This window comes from Hyla sarda, chromosome 2, assembly GCF_029499605.1.
Source record: "Hyla sarda isolate aHylSar1 chromosome 2, aHylSar1.hap1, whole genome shotgun sequence".
Classification (NCBI taxonomy): Eukaryota; Metazoa; Chordata; class Amphibia; order Anura; family Hylidae; genus Hyla; species Hyla sarda.
The window spans coordinates 43,833,921-43,856,491 of NC_079190.1; the positions used below are offsets into that span (position 1 = coordinate 43,833,921).

Below are 22,571 nucleotides of genomic sequence, written 5' to 3' on the forward strand. Positions count from 1 at the left end.
TATGTGTGTGTTTACATACAGGAGCTAAGCTGATACCAGGGAACATTACCTGAAAAGGTGATGTAATGAGCTGCTTTGCATATTCCCCTAATATATATATATATATATATATATATATATATATATATATATATATATATATATGTGTGTGTGTATACATACAGGAGCTTGGGAAAATAATTACATTGCCTACTATGGACCGCCCCTTTAAGATCTTTCATATTGGGAAGAACACAAGTGATTGTTGCACATGATATTCTTTTATAGTTGAAGCTTTATGATCAGGTTTCCATTATGGACATTTTTTATTTTACGTTGAGAACTTCCAACATAAGTGGTTTCCAGAGAACGGCTTCCATACCAGCCTCTTAGAAATAGTCATAAATTTTACATTTTTTTTTTCTTTGTTGTTTTCTCTTTCTTTTATTCATTGGGTTATTTTTTAAAAATTTGTAAATGGAATATTCCGCTTCAGGCGCCGTGCGCACTTGCGTTGATAACCTCGCTCCCTTCATCGTTTTGCTTTTGATAGAGGAACAGAAGGGAGCTGGAATCTTGCAATGAAATCTTTCATCTGCATCCAGAAAGGTGGCGGCGAGGTATCGCAGCTCTCGTGGCAGAGAAGAGTGTTGGAAGAGGAACAAAGAGAAATGTAAAATCTTCTTCCAACATCTACTGTGGGATGACGTCCATGTGTTCTCGCATGGCCACTGGACTGTGAGCTGTATGCGACTCTACATCTCCATCAAGGAACTGTCAAAGAGGAGATTGTTGGAAGGAAAGATCAATGAAATGACTATTTTCCTACATGGGCACTATCCCTTTAAAAACTTTATACATGTTGTAGAGACACGTGAAAAGTTTTGATCACTAGAATGAGTTAGGAGAAGAGCATGCTAAGCACGTTCACCCCTGACTCTGGGTCACGTGACCACAATGCCAGTGTTTCCCAACCAGGGTGCTTCCAGCTATTGCAAAACTACAATTCCCAGTATGGCCGGACAGCTGAAGGCTGTCTGGCCATGCTGCGAATTGTAGTTTTGCAACAGCTGAAGACACCCTGGTTGGGAAACACTGGTCTATTAGATTGTCTTGGTTGCTGGTTGAAAAGTTTTTTTAAGCAACAGGTACTCTTTAGCAGTGTTATGTTGTTTCCTTGTTATTTCTCATGATCTATGGGGGAGCAAAAACCGGGCACTCCCGTATCCCAACCGGTCCCGCCTGTATGTGATGCGTTTCAATGAGCCGACCGGTGTCAAACACTGACTCCTGTTGGCTCATTTTTGCCCCGTATTCTGTTCTCTAACCGTGGTATACCACGGTTTTAGGTCTGTTCAGAAACTCAGAAAACCCTATACGGGGCAAATATGAGCCGACCGGAGTCAGCGTTTGACTTTGGTCGGCTCATTTAAACGCATAAAGTACTGGCGGGTCCATCTGGTATACGGGAGTGCCCGGTTTTCGCTCCCCCCAGCCGTATCCGATTCCCGCACACTACAAACGTACTGTGAACCCAGCCTGTGTAGGGACCCGCCTCTTCAATAAGAGGAATGGTAACAACCAGTCCTCAATGTATTCATAGCTTTCCAGAAGAATTAATGTAGGATCAGTACAGTTAGGAGTCTTGCATTCTTTGAAGGGTCACTATCCTTAAAAAAAATATATAAAGCAGGTAGCAGCTCACTGCTTACTCTCCGGCTGTCAATCAAATCTGACCTTTTCACTATATGACTCTGTGCTGCGAAAAGGTTGGATCTGTTCACTGACTAGTGAGTTGAGCACAATGCAATGTATTTCCATGGCTAGCGATCAAAGTGGGTCTCAGGAGTTAGACCTGGTGTGATCACAACTTTTGACTTCAGTGGGCAACATGTCATCAAGTTTTTTTTTAGTTTATTATAGTAAGCCTTTAAGACTGACATTTATACTTAAATCGTACCTGTCATATCACTCATGTCACTCACTAGGTCATGTTGATGCTGTACATTTCTTTTTTTTTTATGTGTCTATCTTCTGTATTTGGCTCAAAAATCCCTCTGTTCTGCTCCTCAATCATTCTGACATCCACTGCTCAGGAAGGGGCATGTCTAAGGCAAGCACTGAGCCCGCCCTCACTCACCATGCATTCACTTCCTCCCTGAGTTTGCTGTATGGTGCTTGGCCTCTTCATCCAATCACTGCAGGCTGCTCTGTAACCCCTTTCTCTCTGATAGGACAGGAGTGAGTACAGAGGCATTCTAGTCGCGCCCATACTACTTAGACTTTGTCCCTACCTGTGCTTAAGCAGGGACAAAGATGATGCTGCAGCCAGACAGGATTATGTTCTGGGTGGTATGGGTAACCCTAGTGGTCTCTTTTTTTATTTTATTTTATTTTATTTATAAATAAGCCATGATTTCTTTAAAAAGGAAATAATTTTTTTAATGAAGTATATTAGAAAGGTTAATGTTTTGCTAAGATATACAACAAATAAAAAAGTTTTTTGAATCGGACAGTGCTTATTTGTTTTTTGGGGTCTATCATAGAAATTTGCACCTTTTTGTATACAATATATTCCTTGTGTTTTACTTCAGATTATTGGAATTTCTGCAGTAGAGAATACAGAATTTTTCAAGAGAAATTTTAATCAAATTTGGTTATAAAAATAGGTGAAATAAATTTAATATTGACCTTGACTTTATTTTTCTTTCTTAATAGGAGGATGAAATGACCAAATCTAAACTTAAAAAAATGGAAAAAGTGACCAGAGTGAATGACGCCAAGAAAGTTTTGAAGAAGAATTTTAAAGTCAATACAAAGATAGTTTTCGCTGATGATGGAGAGGTGAGTGCTGCTTTTAGGTACTATTGTGGCTAGCACCACTTTATTAAAGGACTGTTCCTCGTATTTTAGTAATCCTCCTCTTGCTGCCCCTTGATAAGGCAGTATTGTCGGAGGAAGTTTTGTGCGGATGCCCATTTACTCTTCTATGGCGTGTCATATCTGCCAGAATAGGGATAGCTCTTTGTAGAGGCTTTGGTGTAGAGTCTTTGGCACATAGTGGTTGGATATTTGCTCTCAAAACGCTTCACGCCCACCTAATTTAGGCCCACTGAGCCTTATATTCACACCTTCCTGATATAAGCCCCCTCATCCTCATATTCACGAACCCTAAGCCTTATATTCACACCCTCTTGATTTAGGCCCCCACAGCCTTCTATTCACACATGCCCCCCCCCCTGAAATAAGCATCCTCGGCCTTATATTCACACTCCCTGATATAAGCCCCCTCAGCCTTATATTCACACCCTCCTGATATAAGCCCAATCAGCCTTCTATTCACACCCTTCTGATTTAGGCCCCCTCAGCCTTATATTCACACCCTCCTGATTTAGGCCCCCTCAGCCTTATATTCACACCCTCCTGATTTAGGCCCCCACAGCCTTATATTCACACCCTCCTGATTTAGGCCCCCACAACCTTCTATTCACACCTTCCTGATATAAACCCCCCTCAGCCTTATATTCACACCCTCCTGATATATGACCCTCAGCCTTATATTCACACTCCCTTATATAAGCCCCCTCAGCCTTATATTCACACCCTCCTGATTTAGGCCCCCTCAGCCTTATATTCACACCCTCCTGATTTAGGCCCCCTCAGCCTTATATTCACACCCTCCTGATATTAACCCCCTCAGCCTTATATTAACACCCACCTGATACAAGCCCCCTCAGCCTTCTATTCACACCCTCCTGATTTATGCCCCCCTCAGCCTTATATTCACACCCTCCTGATTTAGGGCCCACCAGCTTTATTTTCACACCCTCCTGATTTAGGTCCCCTTAGCCTCTAATTTTACTCTACCTGACCTTAGCAGTCACACCTCTTTTTTGTAATAATGTTCACGCCCATCTGACTATTCAGAGTTTCATGCAGATAGTCAACCAAATGGCGTAATCCATATATCGGCATGAGGGGGGCATATCATGAAAATGAAAACAATGTTCGAATCAGAGCACCTCGAGGCTGCAAAATATTTTTAATATTTAAGCACAATGTTTTATATCAGTGATTACCAACCAGGGTGCCTCTAGCTGTTGCAAAACTACACCTCCCAGCATGCTTGGATGGGCAAAGGCTGTAAGGTGCTATGCAAATTTTTCATGTAGTGTCTTGTAGGTAATCACAGACCCACTGGATGTTGTCACCCAACTTCACAATGGTTCCTTATTTTAAATAAAACTCTAGTTAAAAAAACAAACAAAAAAAAAAAACCAATTTTTTATCCAAATTTGAGAAAAGGGGTACTCTGGTGGAAAAATGTTTCTTTTTTATTTTATTTTATTTTTTTAAATCAACTGGTGCCAGAAAGATAAACAGATTTGTAAATTACTTCTATTAAAAAATCTTAATCCTTCCAGTACTTATCAGCTGCTGATAGGAAATTATTTTCTTTTTGGAACACAGTGCTCTTTGCTGACATCATGACCACAGTGCTCTCTGCACTGTGTATATGTTTGCTATGGGGATTTTCTCCTACTCTGGACAGTTCTTAAAATGGACAGAGATGTCAGCAGAGAGCACTGTGTTCCAAAAAGAAAAGAATTTCCTCTGTAGTATTCAGCAGCTAAGTAGTACTGGAAGATTTTTAAATAAAAATAATTTACAAATCTGTTTTAACTTTCTGGCACCAGTTGATTAAAAAAAAAAAAAAAAAAAAAAAAGGTTTTTCAACTTTTAACCTTAGCCATTAACTTTTCAATTTGCTAGATTAGAGTCCTAGACTTTGCAAGATGCCGGCCCAGTTTCTCTCCAAAATCACATTTTACTTACCATTGTCTTAGCGTTTCTGATGGATGAAGGTGCAGCATGTTGTATGACATCTGAATGTTTGCTGTGCTGTAGAGTAATAGACTAGTAATGGATGGAGACATGGCCGTCATGGCACTTCTGCAGTGTTAGGCTGGGTCCACACTACGTTTTGTCCCATACGGGAGCGCATACGGCAGGGGGGAGCTAAAAGCTCGCGCTCCCGTATGTTACCGTATGCGCTCCCGTATGTCATTCATTTCAATGAGCCGACCGGAGTGAAACGTTCGGTCCGGTCGGCTCATTTTTGCGCCGTATGCGCTTTTACAACCGGACCTAAAACCGTGGTTGACCACAGTTTTAGGTCCGGTTGTAAAAGCGCATACGGCACAAAAATGAGCCGACCGGACCGAACGTTTCACTCCGGTCGGCTCATTGAAATGAATGACATACGGGAGCGCATACGGTCACATACGGGAGCGCGAGGTTTTAGCTCCCCCCTGCCGTATGCGCTCCCGTATGGGACAAAACATAGTGTGGACCCAGCCTTACTTAAATGTTGCCCATGTATCCAAGGTGTTAAGGTGGCCATACACAGTAGATGAATGTCCGTAGAGAGTCGTCCATTTAGGTAGGGCTTGATAAACGTGCTGCCCATAGGGGGGATCTAACACCTATGGACTATGCATTTCCCAGATGCATATGTCACGAGAGAAAAGGAGTCATGTTGTGCATACTGATCTTGTTGGATCACAGGGGGGGGGGGAGGGGGGGGGGGTCCTGTGCCTTGGAGTAATAAAGATAAAAAGAAAAAAAGAGTGCAAAGAGGTTAGAGTTTTACAGAATCAAGCCCCCCTCCCCCCAAAATCAGTAAGAGCCTAATGTTTGAGTCCCATTTACAAGACAAGTCCGGAGATGTGCCCTAGTGGGGATGTTTGTCATCTCTGCGGTCTTGCAGTGTCATTATCTGCCATTGCAAGGACTTTTTCCCATTTTAGGACGATGATTTTGCTGGTATTGAGATGGAGAAGCGAGCGAGCGCAGGTGAGCACAGCAATCATGCCTCACGCCATCCTCACCGTGCAGTCTGGCAGCCTGCGGAAGGCTTTGTGTGATTTAGATTTAGTCCGGGGATTAACCCTTTACTACTTAGTCCACCAAACAGCATAATTTCTTCCATACCTGGAACTGTTAACCCTGATTCACTACTGGCAACCAAATATACCGCCTATGGTGGCACAGCAGTATGTGTGTCGGTAAAAAAAACTTTTTTTTTTTTTTAAATCAACTGGTGCCAGAACATTAAACAGATTTGTAAATTACTTAACCCTTCCAGTACTTATCAGCTACTGTATGCTCCACAGGAAGTTCTTTTCTTTAAAAAAAATAAAATGTTTCTGTCTGACCACAGTGCTCTCTGTTGACACCTCTGTCCGGGTCCGTGTCAGGAACTGTCCAGATTAGAAGCAATTCCCCATAGCAAACCTATCCTGCTTTGGACAGTTCCTGACATGGACAGAGGTGTCAGCAGAGAGCACTGTGGTCAGACTGGAAAGAAATTCAAAAAGAAAAGAACTTCCTGTATAGCATACAGCAGCTGGTAAGTACTGGAAGGATTAAGATTTTTAAATCGAAGTAATTTACAAATCTGATTTCAGAAGAAGGGTGGAGCCAGCACTGAATAAAAGTATCCTTTATTTAGATCCAAGTTAAAATCCCATGGCAGGCAAACAATGTAACACAAGGACAATAGTGCAGGACTGCATAGCTAGGAGTCCTCAAACACCAACGCGTTTCAGGCCACCAGGCCTTTAGTCATGGCATACACTTCAGCACATGCTTTTATACTGAGAGCGTCCAGGTGCTCCCCTCCCACAAGGGGAGAGAACACCGGAACTGATCACCTACAACAGACAACTTTATTGTCCAATGTGCGTTAAAAACAAACGTATATACAAGTGAGGAACCCTCAGTGGTGGTATGTCTAATGTATCTAAGCACTTTTTTTTTTAGTTCACAATGGTGATACTTCGACTTTTAGTTTTTGTGCTTTGGAAAAAATCATGCCCAGCAAAAGCGGTGGGGATAACATTAGACATTTACATAATAGGGAAGCTTTGTGGATCTATTTGTTTAATAGCATTTTTCCACATGGTCTTAACAATAGAACTTACCTAATTCTTCATTATTAAATATGTTCCATCATGCGGGAAAAGTTTTCTCTGCATTCTCCATAATGTATATTATAATATTTACAGAAAAAAGTTTTTTTCGTCATTGGCCAATAAATTTAGCTTACCTCTTGGTACTAGTTATGCAATATTGTATCTATATATATCTATAACTATGGTACTAATTACTTATGCAATATTGTATCTATATCGTTTTTGTATTATTTTTGCAATAAGTTCCTCACTTGTATATATGTTTGTTTTTAACACACATTGGGCAATAAAGTTGTCTGTTCTAGGTGATCAGTTCCGGTGTTCCCTCCCCTTGTGGGAGGGGAGCACCTGGACTCTCTCAGTATAAAAGCATGTGCTGAAGTGTATGCCATGACTAAAGGCCTGGTGGCCTGAAACGCGTCGGGGTTTGAGGACTCCTAGGGATGCAGTCCTGCACTATTGTCCTTGTGTTACATTGTTTGCCTACCATGGGATTTTAACTTGAATCTAAATAAAGGATACTTTTATTCAGTGCTGGCTCCGCCCTTCTTCTGAAATCTGCTTTGCTTCAGAGGCTGGCCGTGCACATGTGGGATCAGGTGAGCTAAAACAAACTCTCTTTCAACCTTTAATTTACAAATCTGTTTAACTCTCTGGCACCAGTTGATTTAAAAAAATTTTAAAAAAAGTTTTCCCCCGGAGTACCCCTTTAATGCTGTCTTTTGGAGGTTAACCTCCGAAGTTTTTGCAATTTATGTAATGGCACTGATTTAATTATTATTATTTATATATATATTTTTTTATCCATAACTGTACATAACCTTTTTTTTTTTTTTTTTTGGGTGAATCCCAAGTATATATATATATATATATATATATATATATATATATGTATTTATGTGTATATATATATATATATATATATATATATATGTATGTGTGTGTGTGTATGTATTTATGTGTATGTGTATATATAATTATAATCATGGACTAGTTAAAGGGATATTCCAGGCCAAAAGTTTTTTTTTAGATATCAACTGGCTCCGGAAAGTTAAACAGATATGTAAATTACTTCTATTAAAAAATCTTAATCCTTCCAATAGTTATTAGCTTCTGAAGTGGAGTTGTTGTTTTCTGTCTAACTGCTCTCTGATGACTCACGTCCCGGGAGCTGTGCAGTTCCTATGGGGATATTCTCCCGTCATGCACAGCTCCCGGGACGTGACATCATCATTGAGCAGTTAGACAGAAAACTTCAGAAGCTAATAACTATTGGAAGGATTAAGATTTTTTAATGGAAGTAATTTACAAATCTGTTTAACTTTCCGGAGCCAGTTGAGATATAGATATATATAGATATATATATAGATATATATATAGATATATATATAGATATATATATATAGATATATATATATATATAGATATATTATATATATATATATATATAATATATATATGTTTTGCCTGGAATACCCCTTTAAGGTAGATGCATTTGGACCGGCCAGGCCTTCAGATATAAAATAGAAGTCAATTAATGGACTTCAGTATTTTTCCATTTATTGCTTTTTTAATATTATGAATTTCACACCTCAACATTGAAATGGCAAGAAGGAAACACTGTGAAATCATGGAAATCACAGGATCGATGGATAGGTTAATGATATGCAAATGATGAAAAAAAATGGAAAGAAAATATTCAAAACATCTTTCTTTATTTAATATCGAATATAGGCGCCACATGCAGAAATACACGCGCTTACACACCTTGTCATGATATTATTGGAGTTAAAGGGGTACTCCGGTGAAAACCTTTTTTCTTTTAAATCAACTGGTGGCAGAAAGTTAAACATATTTATAAATTACTTCTATTAAAATTTTTTAATCCTTCCTGTACTTATTAGCTGCTGAATACTACAGAGGAAATTCTTTTCTTTTTGGAATGCTCTCTGATGACATCACGAGCACAGTGATCTCTGCTGACGTTATTATAATAATAACGCTTTATTTATTGTTGTCCTTAGTGGGATTTGAACCCAAGTCCCAAGCACTGCAAGCCAGCAATGCTAACCACTGAGCCACCATGCTGCCCTTAGCATACATCTGCTATGCATGGTTCCTAAAATGGACAGAGATGTCAGCAGAGAGCACTGTGCTCGTGATGTCATCAGTGAGCATTCCAAAAAGAAAGGAATTTCCTCTGTAGCATTCAGCAGCTAATAAGTACTGGAAGGATTAAGATTTTTTAATAGAAGTAATTTACAAATATGTTTAACTTTCTGCCACCAGTTGATTTAAAAGAAAAAAGGTTTTCGCCGGAGTACCCCTTTAATGATGGGTGTCTGAGGAACGTTCTGCCACGCTGAATGCAAATCGTCAGGTGCCGCTGCTGGCAGCTCCCTTTGCAATTTCAGACCGATGACGTCCAAGATGTGCTCAATGGGAGACAAGTTTCAAAACTACAACTCCCAGCATGCCCGGACAGCCTTCGGCTGTCCGGGCATGCTGGTAGTTGTAGTTTTGCAACAGATGGAGGCACACTAGTTGGGAAACCCTGATATAAATTATCGCAGTGACGCCAAATGATACATCTGTACTATGGGCGTATGTATATGTGAAAAAAATAAGTATATATACGAAAATAGTATAAGTATATATAAGTATAAATAAAATAAGTATATATAAGAAAAAAAGCAATATATATTTTTTTCTATTCCATGTAATTTTTATAATTACAGTCAGTATGAAAAAAAATCTGAAAATGGAAATTGAGCGATGATTCAACTCCTAGCTTGTTTTCTTACATCTTTAGATTTTTTTTTTCCCCCCAAATTAAACACCAGATGGCTAAGGCTCTGTTCACATTTGCATTTGGAGCCTCCACCACAGATTTTTTTTATCTTATTTAATTTGAAGAACACCAAAACGGAATCTATTAGACCCTGCTATAAGTCAATGTGATCGGTCACAATTTAAACGATTTTTTTGTTTGTTTGTTTTTGCTTCTATGGCTGACCGGGAAAATGGAGTTACGGTAACAATGCAGATGTGAACAGTGCCTAAGAAACTGTTTTAAATCCACCATTTTTATTCACTTCTCCCACAGGATTGGGGATAACTTGAGGATCTGCAGGGGTCTGACCACTGGGACACCTGCCGATCCCCAGAATGCAGTAAAAAAAAAAATGTAGCCCCAAATGAACAGCGCTTTCCGTGCAGGTGTGGCCACTGCGCCATTCATTCTCTGTGAGCTTTTTCAACGTTAGAGTACTTTTTTTTTTTTTTTATGTGTTCTGGGGATTAGTGGGGATCCTAGCAGTCAGGCCCTCCACCAATCCATTAGTAATCATATAGATATATTGGAGATAGGGAATTACTTCCTTAAAGGGGTACTCCGGTGAAAAACTAATTTTCTAAAATCAACTGGTGCCAAAAAGTTAAAGGGGTATTCCAGGAAAAAAAATGTTTTTTTTGTTTTTTTTTGAGAAGCTGTGTAGAGAAGTATCCAGCTCACCTCCCACTTCCTGCTGCGCACGGACTGGTACGGACCGTACCCAGGTATATGCAATGAAGAAAGAACTGATGTCCAGCGCTGCTCCCGTATAAAAGTAAAATTCTTTATTCAATCATGACACCAACAGGTACAGAAGACACAGTAGTCACAGGTAGGTGACGCGTTTCAGCCCACCAAGGGGCCTTAGTCATTGACAATGACTAAGGCCCCTTGGTGGGCTGAAACGCGTCACCTACCTGTGACTACTGTGTCTTCTGTACCTGTTGGTGTCATGATTGAATAAAGAATTTTACTTTTATACGGGAGCAGCGCTGGACATCAGTTCTTTCTTCATTTTATTATTTTTTTTATATCAACTGGCTCCAGAAAGTTTAACAGATATGTAAATTACTTCTATTAACAAATCTTAATCCTTTCAATAATTATCAGCTGCAGAAGTTGAGTAGTTGTTTTCTGTCTGGCAACTGTCGGGAACTGCTCAGATTAGAAGAGGTTTGCTATGGGGATTTGCTTCTACTCTAGACAGTTCCCGAGACAGGTGTCATCAGAGAGCACTTAGACAGAAAAGAACTCAGCTTCAGCAGCTCATAAGTACTGAAAGGATTAAGATTTTTTAATAGAAGTAATTTACAAATCTGTTTAACTTTCTGGAACCAGTTGATAACCCCATTTAAACAGATTTGTAAATTACTTCTATTTAAAAATCTTGATCCTTCCAGTACTTATCAGCTGCTGTATAATACAGAGGAAGTTATGTGGTCCTTTCCAGTCTGACCACAGTGCCCTCTGCTGACACCTCTGACCATGTCAGGAACTGTCCAGAGCAGGAGAGGTTTGCTATGGGGATTCGCTCCTACTCTGGACAGTTCCTGACATGGACAGAGGTGTCAGCAGAGGGTAGTGTTGGGCGATATGACCAAAAATGAGTATCACTGTATTTTTCTAAATTATCACGGTATCACACGGTATTTATTTTTTTTGCATTGAGGTGGCGTAACGGAACTAAATGGGCTTTTGGAACTAAATGATCTGAACACTGGGGCAGTGGAGTACCCTTTTAAATAGATGTAACAAACAACCCTACAGCCTCCAGCTGTTGCAAAACTACAACTCCCAGCATGTTGGACTATATAGTAGTATATAGTATAGGTCAGTGTTTCCCAACTAGGGGTGCCTCCAGCTGTTGCAAAACTACTACTCCCAGCATGCCCGGACAGCCGTTGGCTGTCCGGGCATGCTGGGAGTTGTAGTTTTGCAACAGCTGGAGGGCCTACTGTAGATATAGTATATTATACAGACCCCTGTCCATCCCAGAACCCTGACTCGCCTTCCCAGTTGCTGCAGGGACCGTCCGGGGAGGGTGGTCCGGGCCATCCATCCTTCCTGTAGTGTCCGGCGGCATACCGGGTGGAGGGTGAACCGGTCCGGGCTGCATAGACGCTGCATAGACGCCGCTGCACAGTGACGTCTGTGCGCAGCGATGCACCTGACGTCACGGACGTAGCGGCGTCTATGCAGCGTACTAGGCCAGAGCCTGCCCGGAGTGGAGAAGAGGACCCCCGGAGAAGGACAGCCTGGACCGGTTCACCCTCCACCCGGAATCCCTCCGGACACTACAGGAATGATGGATGGCCCGAACCACCCCCATTACGGGTAAGTTTTATTTTTTTTATTGACTCGGAGGGTGGGGGAGGGGCCCGACCGGTATAGCGGTATGGGCAAAAATCCATACCGTGGGAGAAAAAAAAAACATTATCTGGTTCATACCGGTATACTGCCCAGCACTAGCAGAGAGCACTGTGGTCAGACTGGAAAGGACCACGCAACACCCTTCTCTGTACAAAAACCCCATAACAGCTGTCTACAGATGGGTCACCTTCCTTTTCGGAGAGTCTTCTGTCATTGTTTGTGAAATCTCCAGTCATGTGTTAAGAACTTGTCTTTTCAGGAGAGTGCTGCAAAGGCGTGTAGACACTTAGGCCATGTTCCGATACCAATCTCTGCTGAAAGAATTGACGTCAATTATTGTTGCTTTAAAATGCATTGCAGTTGAAGACTGCACATTTACGAGCGGTCCTACCGCCTGCACATCCTGCCTGCACATTCTATATGCGGAATGTATGCCCGTGTTCTCCTGGTGGACATTTAACAAATTTTCTGCCAAGTGCACACGACGTAATAGGCCAGTGGTCTCCAACCTGCAGACCTCCAGATGTTGCAAAACGACAACTCCCTGCATGCCCGGACAGCCAATGGCTGTCCGGGCATGCTGGGAGTTGTCGTTTTGCAACATCTGGAGGTCCGCAGGTTGAAGACCACTGTAATAGGCCATTCATGCTAAACTTGAAATCCCCAGTCATGTTCTAATGCTTCTTAAAGGGTACCTCTCATCAAATAAACGTTTGATATATTTTAGATTAATGAATGTTGAATAACTTTCCAATAGCATGTTAAAAAATATGCTTCTTTCTATTGTATTTTTCCCGATCAGTCCTGTCAGCAAGCATTTCTGACTCATGCTGGAGTCCTAAACATTCAGAGCAGCCAACCTGCTTTGTTCACAGCCAAACAGGCTGTGAACAAAGCAGGCTGGCAGCTCTGAGTGTCCTCCTTTGTGAACAAAGCAGACTGGCAGCTCGTAGTGTTTAGGACTTCAGCATGAGTCTGAAATGCTTGCTGCCAGGACTGGTAGGGAGACCCCTAGTGGTCATTTCTTCAAAGTGGAAAATTAAATAGAAAGAAGCATATTTTTTTAATAACATGCAATTGTAAAGTTATTCTGCATACATTAATCTATAATATATCAAAAATGCAAGTTTCAGCAATTTATATACATCCGATGTTTTTACATATCGTAGGTAGAATGTATACTCCGGGGAGGGAAATTAAATAAGTTTAGCAGATTGTCTCCCATAGGTTACACGTGCGTTACATTAAGGGAATGTGTCATCAGAAAATTATTAAAGGGGTTACCAGGAAAAAAAATTTTTTATACATCAACTGGCTCCAGAAAGTTAAACAGATTTGTAAATTGCTTGTCTCGGGAACTGCCCAGTTTAGAAGTAAATCCCCATAGCAAACCTCTTCTAAACTGGGCGGTTCCCGAGACACGTGTCATCAGAGAGCACTTAGACAGAAAAGAACAACCTTAACTTCAGAAGCTCATAAGTACTGAAAGGATTAAGATTTTTTAATAGAAGCAATTTACAAATCTGTTTAACTTTCTGGAGCCAGTTGATATATAAAAAACATTTTTTCCTGGTAACCCCTTTAATAATTTTCTGATGACACATTCCCTTAATGTAACGCACGTGTAACCTATGGGAGACAATCTGCTTAACTTATTTAATTTCCCTCCCCGGAGTATACATTCTACCTACGATATGTAAAAACATCGGATGTATATAAATTGCTGAAACTTGCATTTTACAGGCAGAACAGAAGAGCAATGCCCATGTGACGTTAAAAATAACCGAGGAGCGCAGCTCCCATCCGTCTATAGTAACTCGTCCCCTCTGTATAATATACTAATTATGAAATCTGGCATCTGTGTGTTTTTTAACAAATTTTATGGAGTGCAGTGAAAGTTAGGAAACAATATTATTCCCTTTGGAAAAGCCATTACCTTTTTTTTTTGCAGACTTCGTTGCATTAGCGGCCCCATCTGCCTTGTGTAAAGCAGTAAAATGGTCCTGGTTTGGGGCCAACTCTATTAAGTTTTTATCTCTCCTGGCTCACGGAAGTGCGGCCCGGAGCACGTTACTATAGCGTGTGACTTACCATTGCGCAAAAAATATTAATGCCTTACATTCAATTAACAAAACCTCAGGCTGACATCACTGTGGTCTCTTAGAGGAAAACGGGTTGGTTTTACATAGTTTCGCTGTACAAAGTGCTCACCCGCAGGGACTTTACAATAGGATGTGAACAGCCAGAGCCATTGGACAGCGCAAGACTAATAATTTTTATACCGACCATTATAGGACTCCTGTTAACTTGAGGCAATGAGCACAATCTGGTCTGAGAATCATCCACAGGGTTGACACAAGAACAGAGCTCAGTTTTGTTGCTACACCCAACAAGGGACTTAACACCCTTTATTTACCCCTGTGCCATTTTATGCCCCCTAACCACCCCCGTGCCAGTTCATTCTCCCCCTTGATCCCCCCCAGTGCCACTTTATATCTCCCCCCTTGAACCTCCCCTGTGCCATTTAATTCCCCACTCTTATCACCCCATGTTCCACATTACCCCCTCTTAATCCCCCCCCTGTGCTATTTAAACCCCCACCCTTATCACATCATCACCTACCCCCAACACCCGCCTACGATGCCCTCCCTCAGCTATTTAATTCTCTCCTTCACCCCCCTCCCTTTTTTATCACCCTCTGTGTGACATTGTCTCCCCCTTCTCCCCTCCTGATTCCCTGCTGGGCCACTGCATTTCTCGCCTTGCCTGTGTCTCCCAGTACGCTCAGGTTCAGGCTTGGCATCTCTGCCGATCGGCGTCCTCTGCGTGGCACTGATGAGTGACGTTCTTCCGTTCTGCTTCTTGGCATAACATCAGGGGCGTCGCTCGTCAGTCCCATCATGGGACTGTCCTGTGTTGCACTACATTGATTGATTCTAGTTGGGGAGTGAAGCACTCCTACATTGCGCTTCTCCAGGGGGCTCAGCATGGAGACCTCAGGGATCTAAACTTTAGACATGTCTCTCTGTGACGTGTGAAATTATTTTTTTTTGAAATGGCAGGTATACTTTAGGAAGTCCTCTGCCAATGGATGGCTCCAAGCCTATCAATACTTTTGGCACATCAGAGTATATTTCTGGCATAACTTACGCTTCAGCTATTACACATTTGTGCAATGTTTTCTGTTCTCAGGCAGTCCAGCAGTGGCCCCCAAGACAGAAAGCAGCAGTAGAAGATGCTGAGGAGGACAACGATCAAAATGGCATCGATTTGGCTAAAGCAAGACAACGGCTGACTGAAGAGGACAAATACGATAAAGAAGCATATAGGAAAAAAATCAAGGAAAAACACAGGGTAAGATCTATTTTCCTGATACGTAAGAGTTTTTTTTTCTTGAAGACTACTCTCCAATACTTTCCAGTGCTGGGATAGCCTTAGTTTTTTCACTATCCATGATAATTGTATGACGCTCTACTTACCTGAATTATCTCCAGCTGTGTTGTGCAGATTTGCATTTAGGGGATCTTTAAATTACCTAAATATTTCAGTGGGGCCCACAGTTACCAGTCTTACTCAGATTGCTTAAACAGTGCCACATCTCTCCATAGGTTGTGCATGGTATAGCAGCTAGACTGAGCGGGGAGAGTAACATGATAAACGTGTCCTCTCCCAGCTCTCTACCGCACAGAGGGGGACAGAAGCGTGCAGCCATGCGCTACTCTTCCCTCTCGTTCTTGCAATTGGTCAGGGGCTGAACACTCACAATCTCCTGCTGCTGTTTCCCTACCGAGGAACGTGCTCTCGAATCACCCAAAGTGCAAGAAAAAGTGCAAACGTGTTACACTAAAAAAACGTGCACAAAGGATGCGGTCCATCGCAAGCCCTTCTCCGATAGGAGAGAGGCCCCCCAACAAACCTTACCCTTCGCCTCCGGACCAAAAGGTACCTGCGAGGTTCCAGGTTCGATGTCCCTTTTCGCCGAAGCTACTAGGGGACCACAAATGCTCCCGGCATCCCCCTTGGCGTTAGCCAAGGTATCTGCCCGCAGAGCCGATAACGGTAGGTACCCTGCCAAAGCAGGAGTACCCGGGGTGTTTGCAGGGAGGTGCGGAACCTAATGGCCACACACATCTCCCCTACCAGTCCCATGTTGTACCCAATTCAGTTCAATGTACCAGCCAAAGTCTTCTAGTAACTCCATTTGGCCATTTTCGACCTTTTCCGGTCTTTGGACTGGACTGAAAACCGTGGTCTGCTGTGGTTTTCAGTCTAATCCAAAAACCGGATATGGCCGGAAAATTACCCAACAGTAGCCAGCTAGTGACTCCACTTGTCATATTTTTCAACTGTATCTGGTCATTGAAATGAAATTCTCCCACCGTATACGCTTTCCGAAGAGTCGAAATGTGATGTAACTGCACCCATACAAAGCATGAATGTCACTTTTTTGCCAATGAATTGAGGCAGAATAAATTCATGCAGGCCTTAAATATTCATTCCATTACTAGTCTTGTTTATTGCTGATTTTGTAAACTGGAAATACATCTATCTTTGGGGCATAAATACCCAATGTGAGTCTTCCTTGCCGCGTCCTATATATTTCTGGGAGTTTTGCTTAAGCTTTGGCTTCTTTTAATGAATCCATAATTAATGTATTCGTTTAATCTTTTTAATAAGTACCGCTGCTCGCTGAAGAGAAAAAGAGGAATCTCTGAAAAAGAATAATGAACAAAGCGCAAATGAAAACATTAATTTATTGTGCCCCCAACCATCACTTCTCCATAGTAGCAGGAGATTACATCGCCTTCACAGATTGTTTGTAGTGTACACACGGTTGAGCGATATGATCACTATAATGCTTCACGTTATCACATCAATTACCAATAATTGAATTTTTTTTTTTATTGTTCACGGTGCTGAAAGTTCTTGAGGCTTGTTCGGTGTGTGATACTAACAGAAAAGGAGAGATGGTAAATGTACAGAAGGAATATGTTGCTTTTTTCCATATTTGAGTGTCTCTAATAGTTACATGGTTGCACAATCCAATTTATGCACTTCCCATAACCAAATTAGGACCACCCACAAGGGATCGATAGTATTGGCCAATATTCGCGATTTTGGACTTATCGGTATCGGCAATTACCTTTTGCGCGATACTTATGGTACGGTCCCTCTTAGTGCTGACGCAGTGTATTTCATTCTGCACAAAATGTGCTGCTCAGTGGGAAATACGCAGCGTATTCTGCAATGACAAATCACCAAGAAGAAATCAAAGACTGTCAATAGTGTACACGTCAAATATGACTGAAACACTAAAACTTAACATTTATTTATTATACTCTAAAAATGGATCCAAATGGTTTAATACCATTAACCATGCACCAAAATGGTGCCACACAATGGTGCTGCAAAAGAACCAAGGTAAGTATCAGATTTGCAGACATACAAAACAATAAAGATGTACTCAGGTGCTATCCGCTAGTCATCACAAATATTACATAACATGGAGCAAAAATGCACCATACACCATCACCTACATAAAGGATGGGTGTGAGGGAGGGATCAGGGGGGGAAAGGTCCTAGGGGGGATGGTATGGGCAAATGATGTAGAGTGCCCCTACCTACTCTCACCCTGTCCCTACCTACTCTCACCCTCAACATTTGCTGGCTACTCTTAGGCAGAGTAAACGCCCTGACAAGGGCGGCCCCACTCTGGAACCTAACCCTGAAAAACCCTTGTTAATCCTATGATTAGGAAAAGTTAGGATAGAGGCTCACTGTCTCACTTGGGTCCCTAACTGGCTCGGGGGATATGGAATGATAACCCTACTCCTGGACCACAATAGATAAATAAGCCAGATATGTGTATATAGTTAGTTATTTTGTTGTATGTAATATATCAACAAGCACACGTGTACACCTATGATCACAAAGTACAAGATAGAAGGTATAGCATAAGGTAAAAAATGTCAAAAAGACAACTATACTTCCGGAATTATATAATATGTGGTTCCCCTCTCACGGTCAGATGTATTATACCCTCTAAAGGTATGAAGAAGATGAAGAATGGACGATCCCATGATGGATGGTCAGGAGCAGGATGAATGAAAACTGCTGATGGCCATGTTGGATTGTTCAACTGGGAGGTATAAATGGCGACTAAAGTCCCTCCCCTGGGTCCAATTAGCCAATAAAGGCGCGTTTGTCTCCAGTGAGCTTACCTTATTAGCCCGCTACGTTAAGCCTCAGATGTGACGGAAATTAAGTCACTGGGAACACAATGTTTCCCCGCCGAAAGCGCCATGTTAAGCAGCGATCACGGGACCAGATCACATGTCCCATCATGGGATCGAAATGTATCACGTGTGCAGAGAACGGACATGATCAGGCCGGTCGCTAGTGCTGATACATAATAGGGCCGGTCACTGACGCCTGCTTACCAAGGACGTCACTCAGGTTAGTCACTGGGACCGCCTACCAAAGCAGTAAATCTCCCGATCATGTGATCGAGCTAGTATGACGTACAAGCAGCCAATGACTGCCCTCTTAGATGTTATCAAGAATCAAATACTCCGCCCTCTGATCATCTATAGCTGATTACTTAGCTCCCATTCAAAGGACCAGAGAAAGGCAGGAGTAGGCTGTGTATGAAATAAGGTAAACTGTGGGAGCAAGGTTTTTGGAATAATATATGGACAGGTCACTAAAGGTATAAATAACCCCTAAGTCTTAAAATTAAACATATTGGAGCCCCTCAATTCACAATGAAGTATACTAGATTAGCAAAATAAGGTAGAGGATAGACCTCTCTCCATTTTTGAAAACTCGTATATCCAGAAATGTGCGAAGAGGTAGAGAAAAAAGGACCAAAGATTTCCAGGCGCTGCTAGCTCAAAGACACCGGAGGCACGAGTTATAGATGAAAGATCCTTGCAGGCATCATATTTATTAAAAAAACAAAAGTATAGATGACGCGTTTCGAGGGTAACACGCTCTTCCTCTGATCAACATACTATGTTGATCTGAGGAAGAGGGGGTTACCCTCGAAACGCGTCATCTATACTTTTGTTTTTTTAATAAATATGATGCCTGCAAGGATCTTTCATCTATAACTCGTGCCTCCGGTGTCTTTGAGCTAGCAGCGCCTGGAAATCTTTGGTCCTTTTTTCTCTACCACTTCACATGCTTCTACAGGACAGGTTTACCTGACCCCTGCGGACCCTCCGGCTGAGCAGCCTGCTCCACCAATATACCTCTTATTGAGGTGATATGCATTATTTCTTCTTCTCCAAGGTGAGCAGCCACTTTTAAGGGGCTTTACTACTCCACACCTACTCTAAGGGTAATACACGAGGCGCCGTTTGCGGTCTTCTTCTTTTTTCTATATTACCACATATATCCAGAAATGATAGGGTTTGTACGTCAATGTTATGGGTGAACTTTAGTCCTATGTTACTGATATTAAGATGTTCCATAAAGGCCAAGAAATATTCACTTGTGCCAGACCATAGGACAAAAATGTAATCTGTGTACCTAGCCGGAGAGTGTGATATACTGGGTCCAGGTAACTTCATCTGGTGGGAAGACCACGGTGTCTTCCCACCAGCCCAGGAGGATATTAGTGTATGTGGGGGCACAGGGGCAGTCGCGTCCCCCTGAGCTGGTTGTAGATCTTCCCATCAAACCAGAAATAGTTATGACTTAGGATGTATTGTAAAAGAGAAAAGATGAACCGATTATGAGACTGATAGAAATTTCCCCTTGTCCTTAAAAAGTACTCCACTGCTAGGAGTCCACATTCATGAGGTATTGAGCTATAGAGGCCCTCAACGTCTATGCTCGCAAGAATAATACCTTGGCCCACGTCTATGCACTCAATCCTCTGGAAGAGAAATCCATTGTGTCACGGACATAAGATGGTAATGCCGTGACAAATTTCCTAAATACACGATCCACATAGACACCAATAGCCTCGGCTATAGAACCGTTCCCTGAGACCTTGGCATCTATGCATTTTTGTATATACAGTCATATATGTTGGCACCCCTGAATTTTTTCAAGAAAATAAAGTGTTTCTCACAGAAAAGGATTGCAGTAACACGTTTTGCTATACGCATGTTTATTCCCTTTGTGTGTATTGGAACTAAAACAAAAAAGGGAGGAAAAAAAGCTAATTGGACTTAATCTCACACCAAACTCCAGTAATGGTCTGGACAAAATTATTGGCACCCTTAACTTAATATTTGGTTGCACACCCTTTGGAAAAAAAATTACTCAAATCAGTGGCTTCCTATAGCCATCAATAAGCTTCTTACACCTCTCAGCCGGAATGTTTGACCACTCTTCCTTTGCAAACTGCTCCAGGTCTCTCTTATTGGAAGGGCGCCTTTTCCCAACAGCAATTTTAAGATCTCTCCACAGGTGTTCAATGGGATTTATATCTGGACTCATTGCTGCCTCTTCAGAACTCTCCAATCCATTTCTGGGGGCTTTTTGACGTATGTTTGGGGTCCTTGTCCTGCTGGAAGACCCAAGATCTCAGATGCAAACACAGCTTTCTGACATTGGGCTGTACAGTGTGACCCAAAATCTGTTGCTAATCCTCTGATTTCATGAAGCCTTGTACACATTCAAGGCACCCAGTGCCAGAGGCAGCAAAACAACCCAAAACATCATTGAACCTCCACCATATTTCACTGTAGGTACTGTGTTCTTTTTTTTTTGTAGGCCTCATTCCGTTTTCGGTAAACATTAGAATAATGTGCTTTACCAAAAAAGCTCTATATTGGTCTCATCTATCCACAAGACATTTTCCCAGAAGGATTTTGGCTTACTCAAGTTAATTTTGGCAAAATCTAGTCTTTCTTTTTTATGTCTCTGTGTCAGCAGTGGGGTCCTCCTTGGTCTCCTGCCATAGTGTTTCATTTCATTTAAATGTTGACGGATAGTTCACGCTGACACTGATGCTCCCTGAGCCTGCAGGACAGCTTTAATATCTTTGGAACTTGTTTGAGGCTGCTTATCCACCATCCAGTTTATCCTGCATTGACCCCTTTAATTAATTTTTCTCTTCCGTCCACACCCAGGGAGATTAGCTACAGTGCCATGGGTTGCAAACTTTTTGATAATGTTGCGCACTGTGGGCAAAGGAAAATCTAAATCTCTGGAGATGGACTTGTAACCTTGAGATTGTTTGATATTTTTCCACAATGTTGGTTCTCAAGTCCTCAGACAGTTCTCTTCTCCTCTTTCTGTTGTCCATGCTTAGTGTGGCCCACACAGACACACAATGCAACGACTAAGTGAACTTCTCTCCTTTTTATCTGCTTTCAGGTGGGATTTTTATATTGCCCACACCTGTTACTTGCCCCAGGTGAGTTTAAAGGAGCATCACATGCTTGAAACAATCTTATTTTTCCACAATTTTGAAAGGGTGGCAATAATTTTGTCCACACCATTTTTGGAGTTTGGTTTGACAAGATGTCCATTTGCTTTTTTTCCTCCCTTTTTTGATTTAGTTCCAATACACACAAAGGGAATAAACATGTGTATAGCAAAACATGTATTACTGCAATCCTTTTCTGTGAGAAAAATTTCAGGGGTGCCAACATTTACGGCCATGACTGTATATTATTGTTAGACCAATGTCTGAATGTCACTGACCTCTGTGTTTGTAGGCTACCTTTTACAGGGTATAATACATCTGCCACTGAGAGGGGAACCACGTATTATAAAATTCCAGAAGTATAGTTGTCTTTTTGACATTTTTTACCTTATGCTATACCTACCTGCTTGTTGATATGTTACATACAACAAAAATTACTATATACACTTATATCTGGCTCATTTATCTATTGTGGTCCAGGAGTAGGGTTATCATTCCATATCCCCCGAGCCAGTTAGGGACCCAAGTGAGACAGTGAGCCTCTATCCTAACTTGTCCTAATCATAGGATTAACCAAGGTTTTTCAGGGTTAGGTTCCAGAGCGGGGCCGTCCTTGTTAGGGCGTTTACTCCGCCTAATAGTAGGCCTAGTGAGAGGGCCAACACATAGGGTGAGAGTAGGTAGGGGCACTCTACATTAATTGCCCATAGCATCCCCCCTAGGACCTTCCCCCTCCTGATCCCTCCCTCACACCCATCCTTTATGTAGGTGATAGTGTATGTTGCATTTTTGCTCCATGTTATGTAATATTTATGCTGACTAGCGGAATGACACCGGAGTACATCTTTATTGTTTTGTAAGTCTGCAAATCCGATACTTACCTTGGTTCACAAATCAGTACCATTGTGTGGCACCATTTTGGTGCATGGTTGATGGAATTGGACCATTTGTATCCGTTTTTAGAGTATAACTAGCTGAGTACCCGGCGTTGCCCGGTTTTCCTTCCTAATCCTTGTTAGGGAGGAAA

The 22,571-nt window shown here is 41.8% G+C and overlaps 1 protein-coding gene across 1 annotated transcript in view; it reads left to right on the forward strand.

Annotated features, from left to right (window-relative positions):
* DDX10 (DEAD-box helicase 10) overlaps positions 1-22,571 on the forward strand; it is a 267,940-nt gene that overhangs the window by 126,223 nt on the left and 119,146 nt on the right. Inside the window, exons 14-15 of the mRNA XM_056561668.1 lie at positions 2,698-2,823; positions 15,352-15,513. Of these exons, the coding sequence (XP_056417643.1) occupies positions 2,698-2,823; positions 15,352-15,513 (288 nt within the window). The remainder of the gene's footprint in view (positions 1-2,697; positions 2,824-15,351; positions 15,514-22,571) is intronic.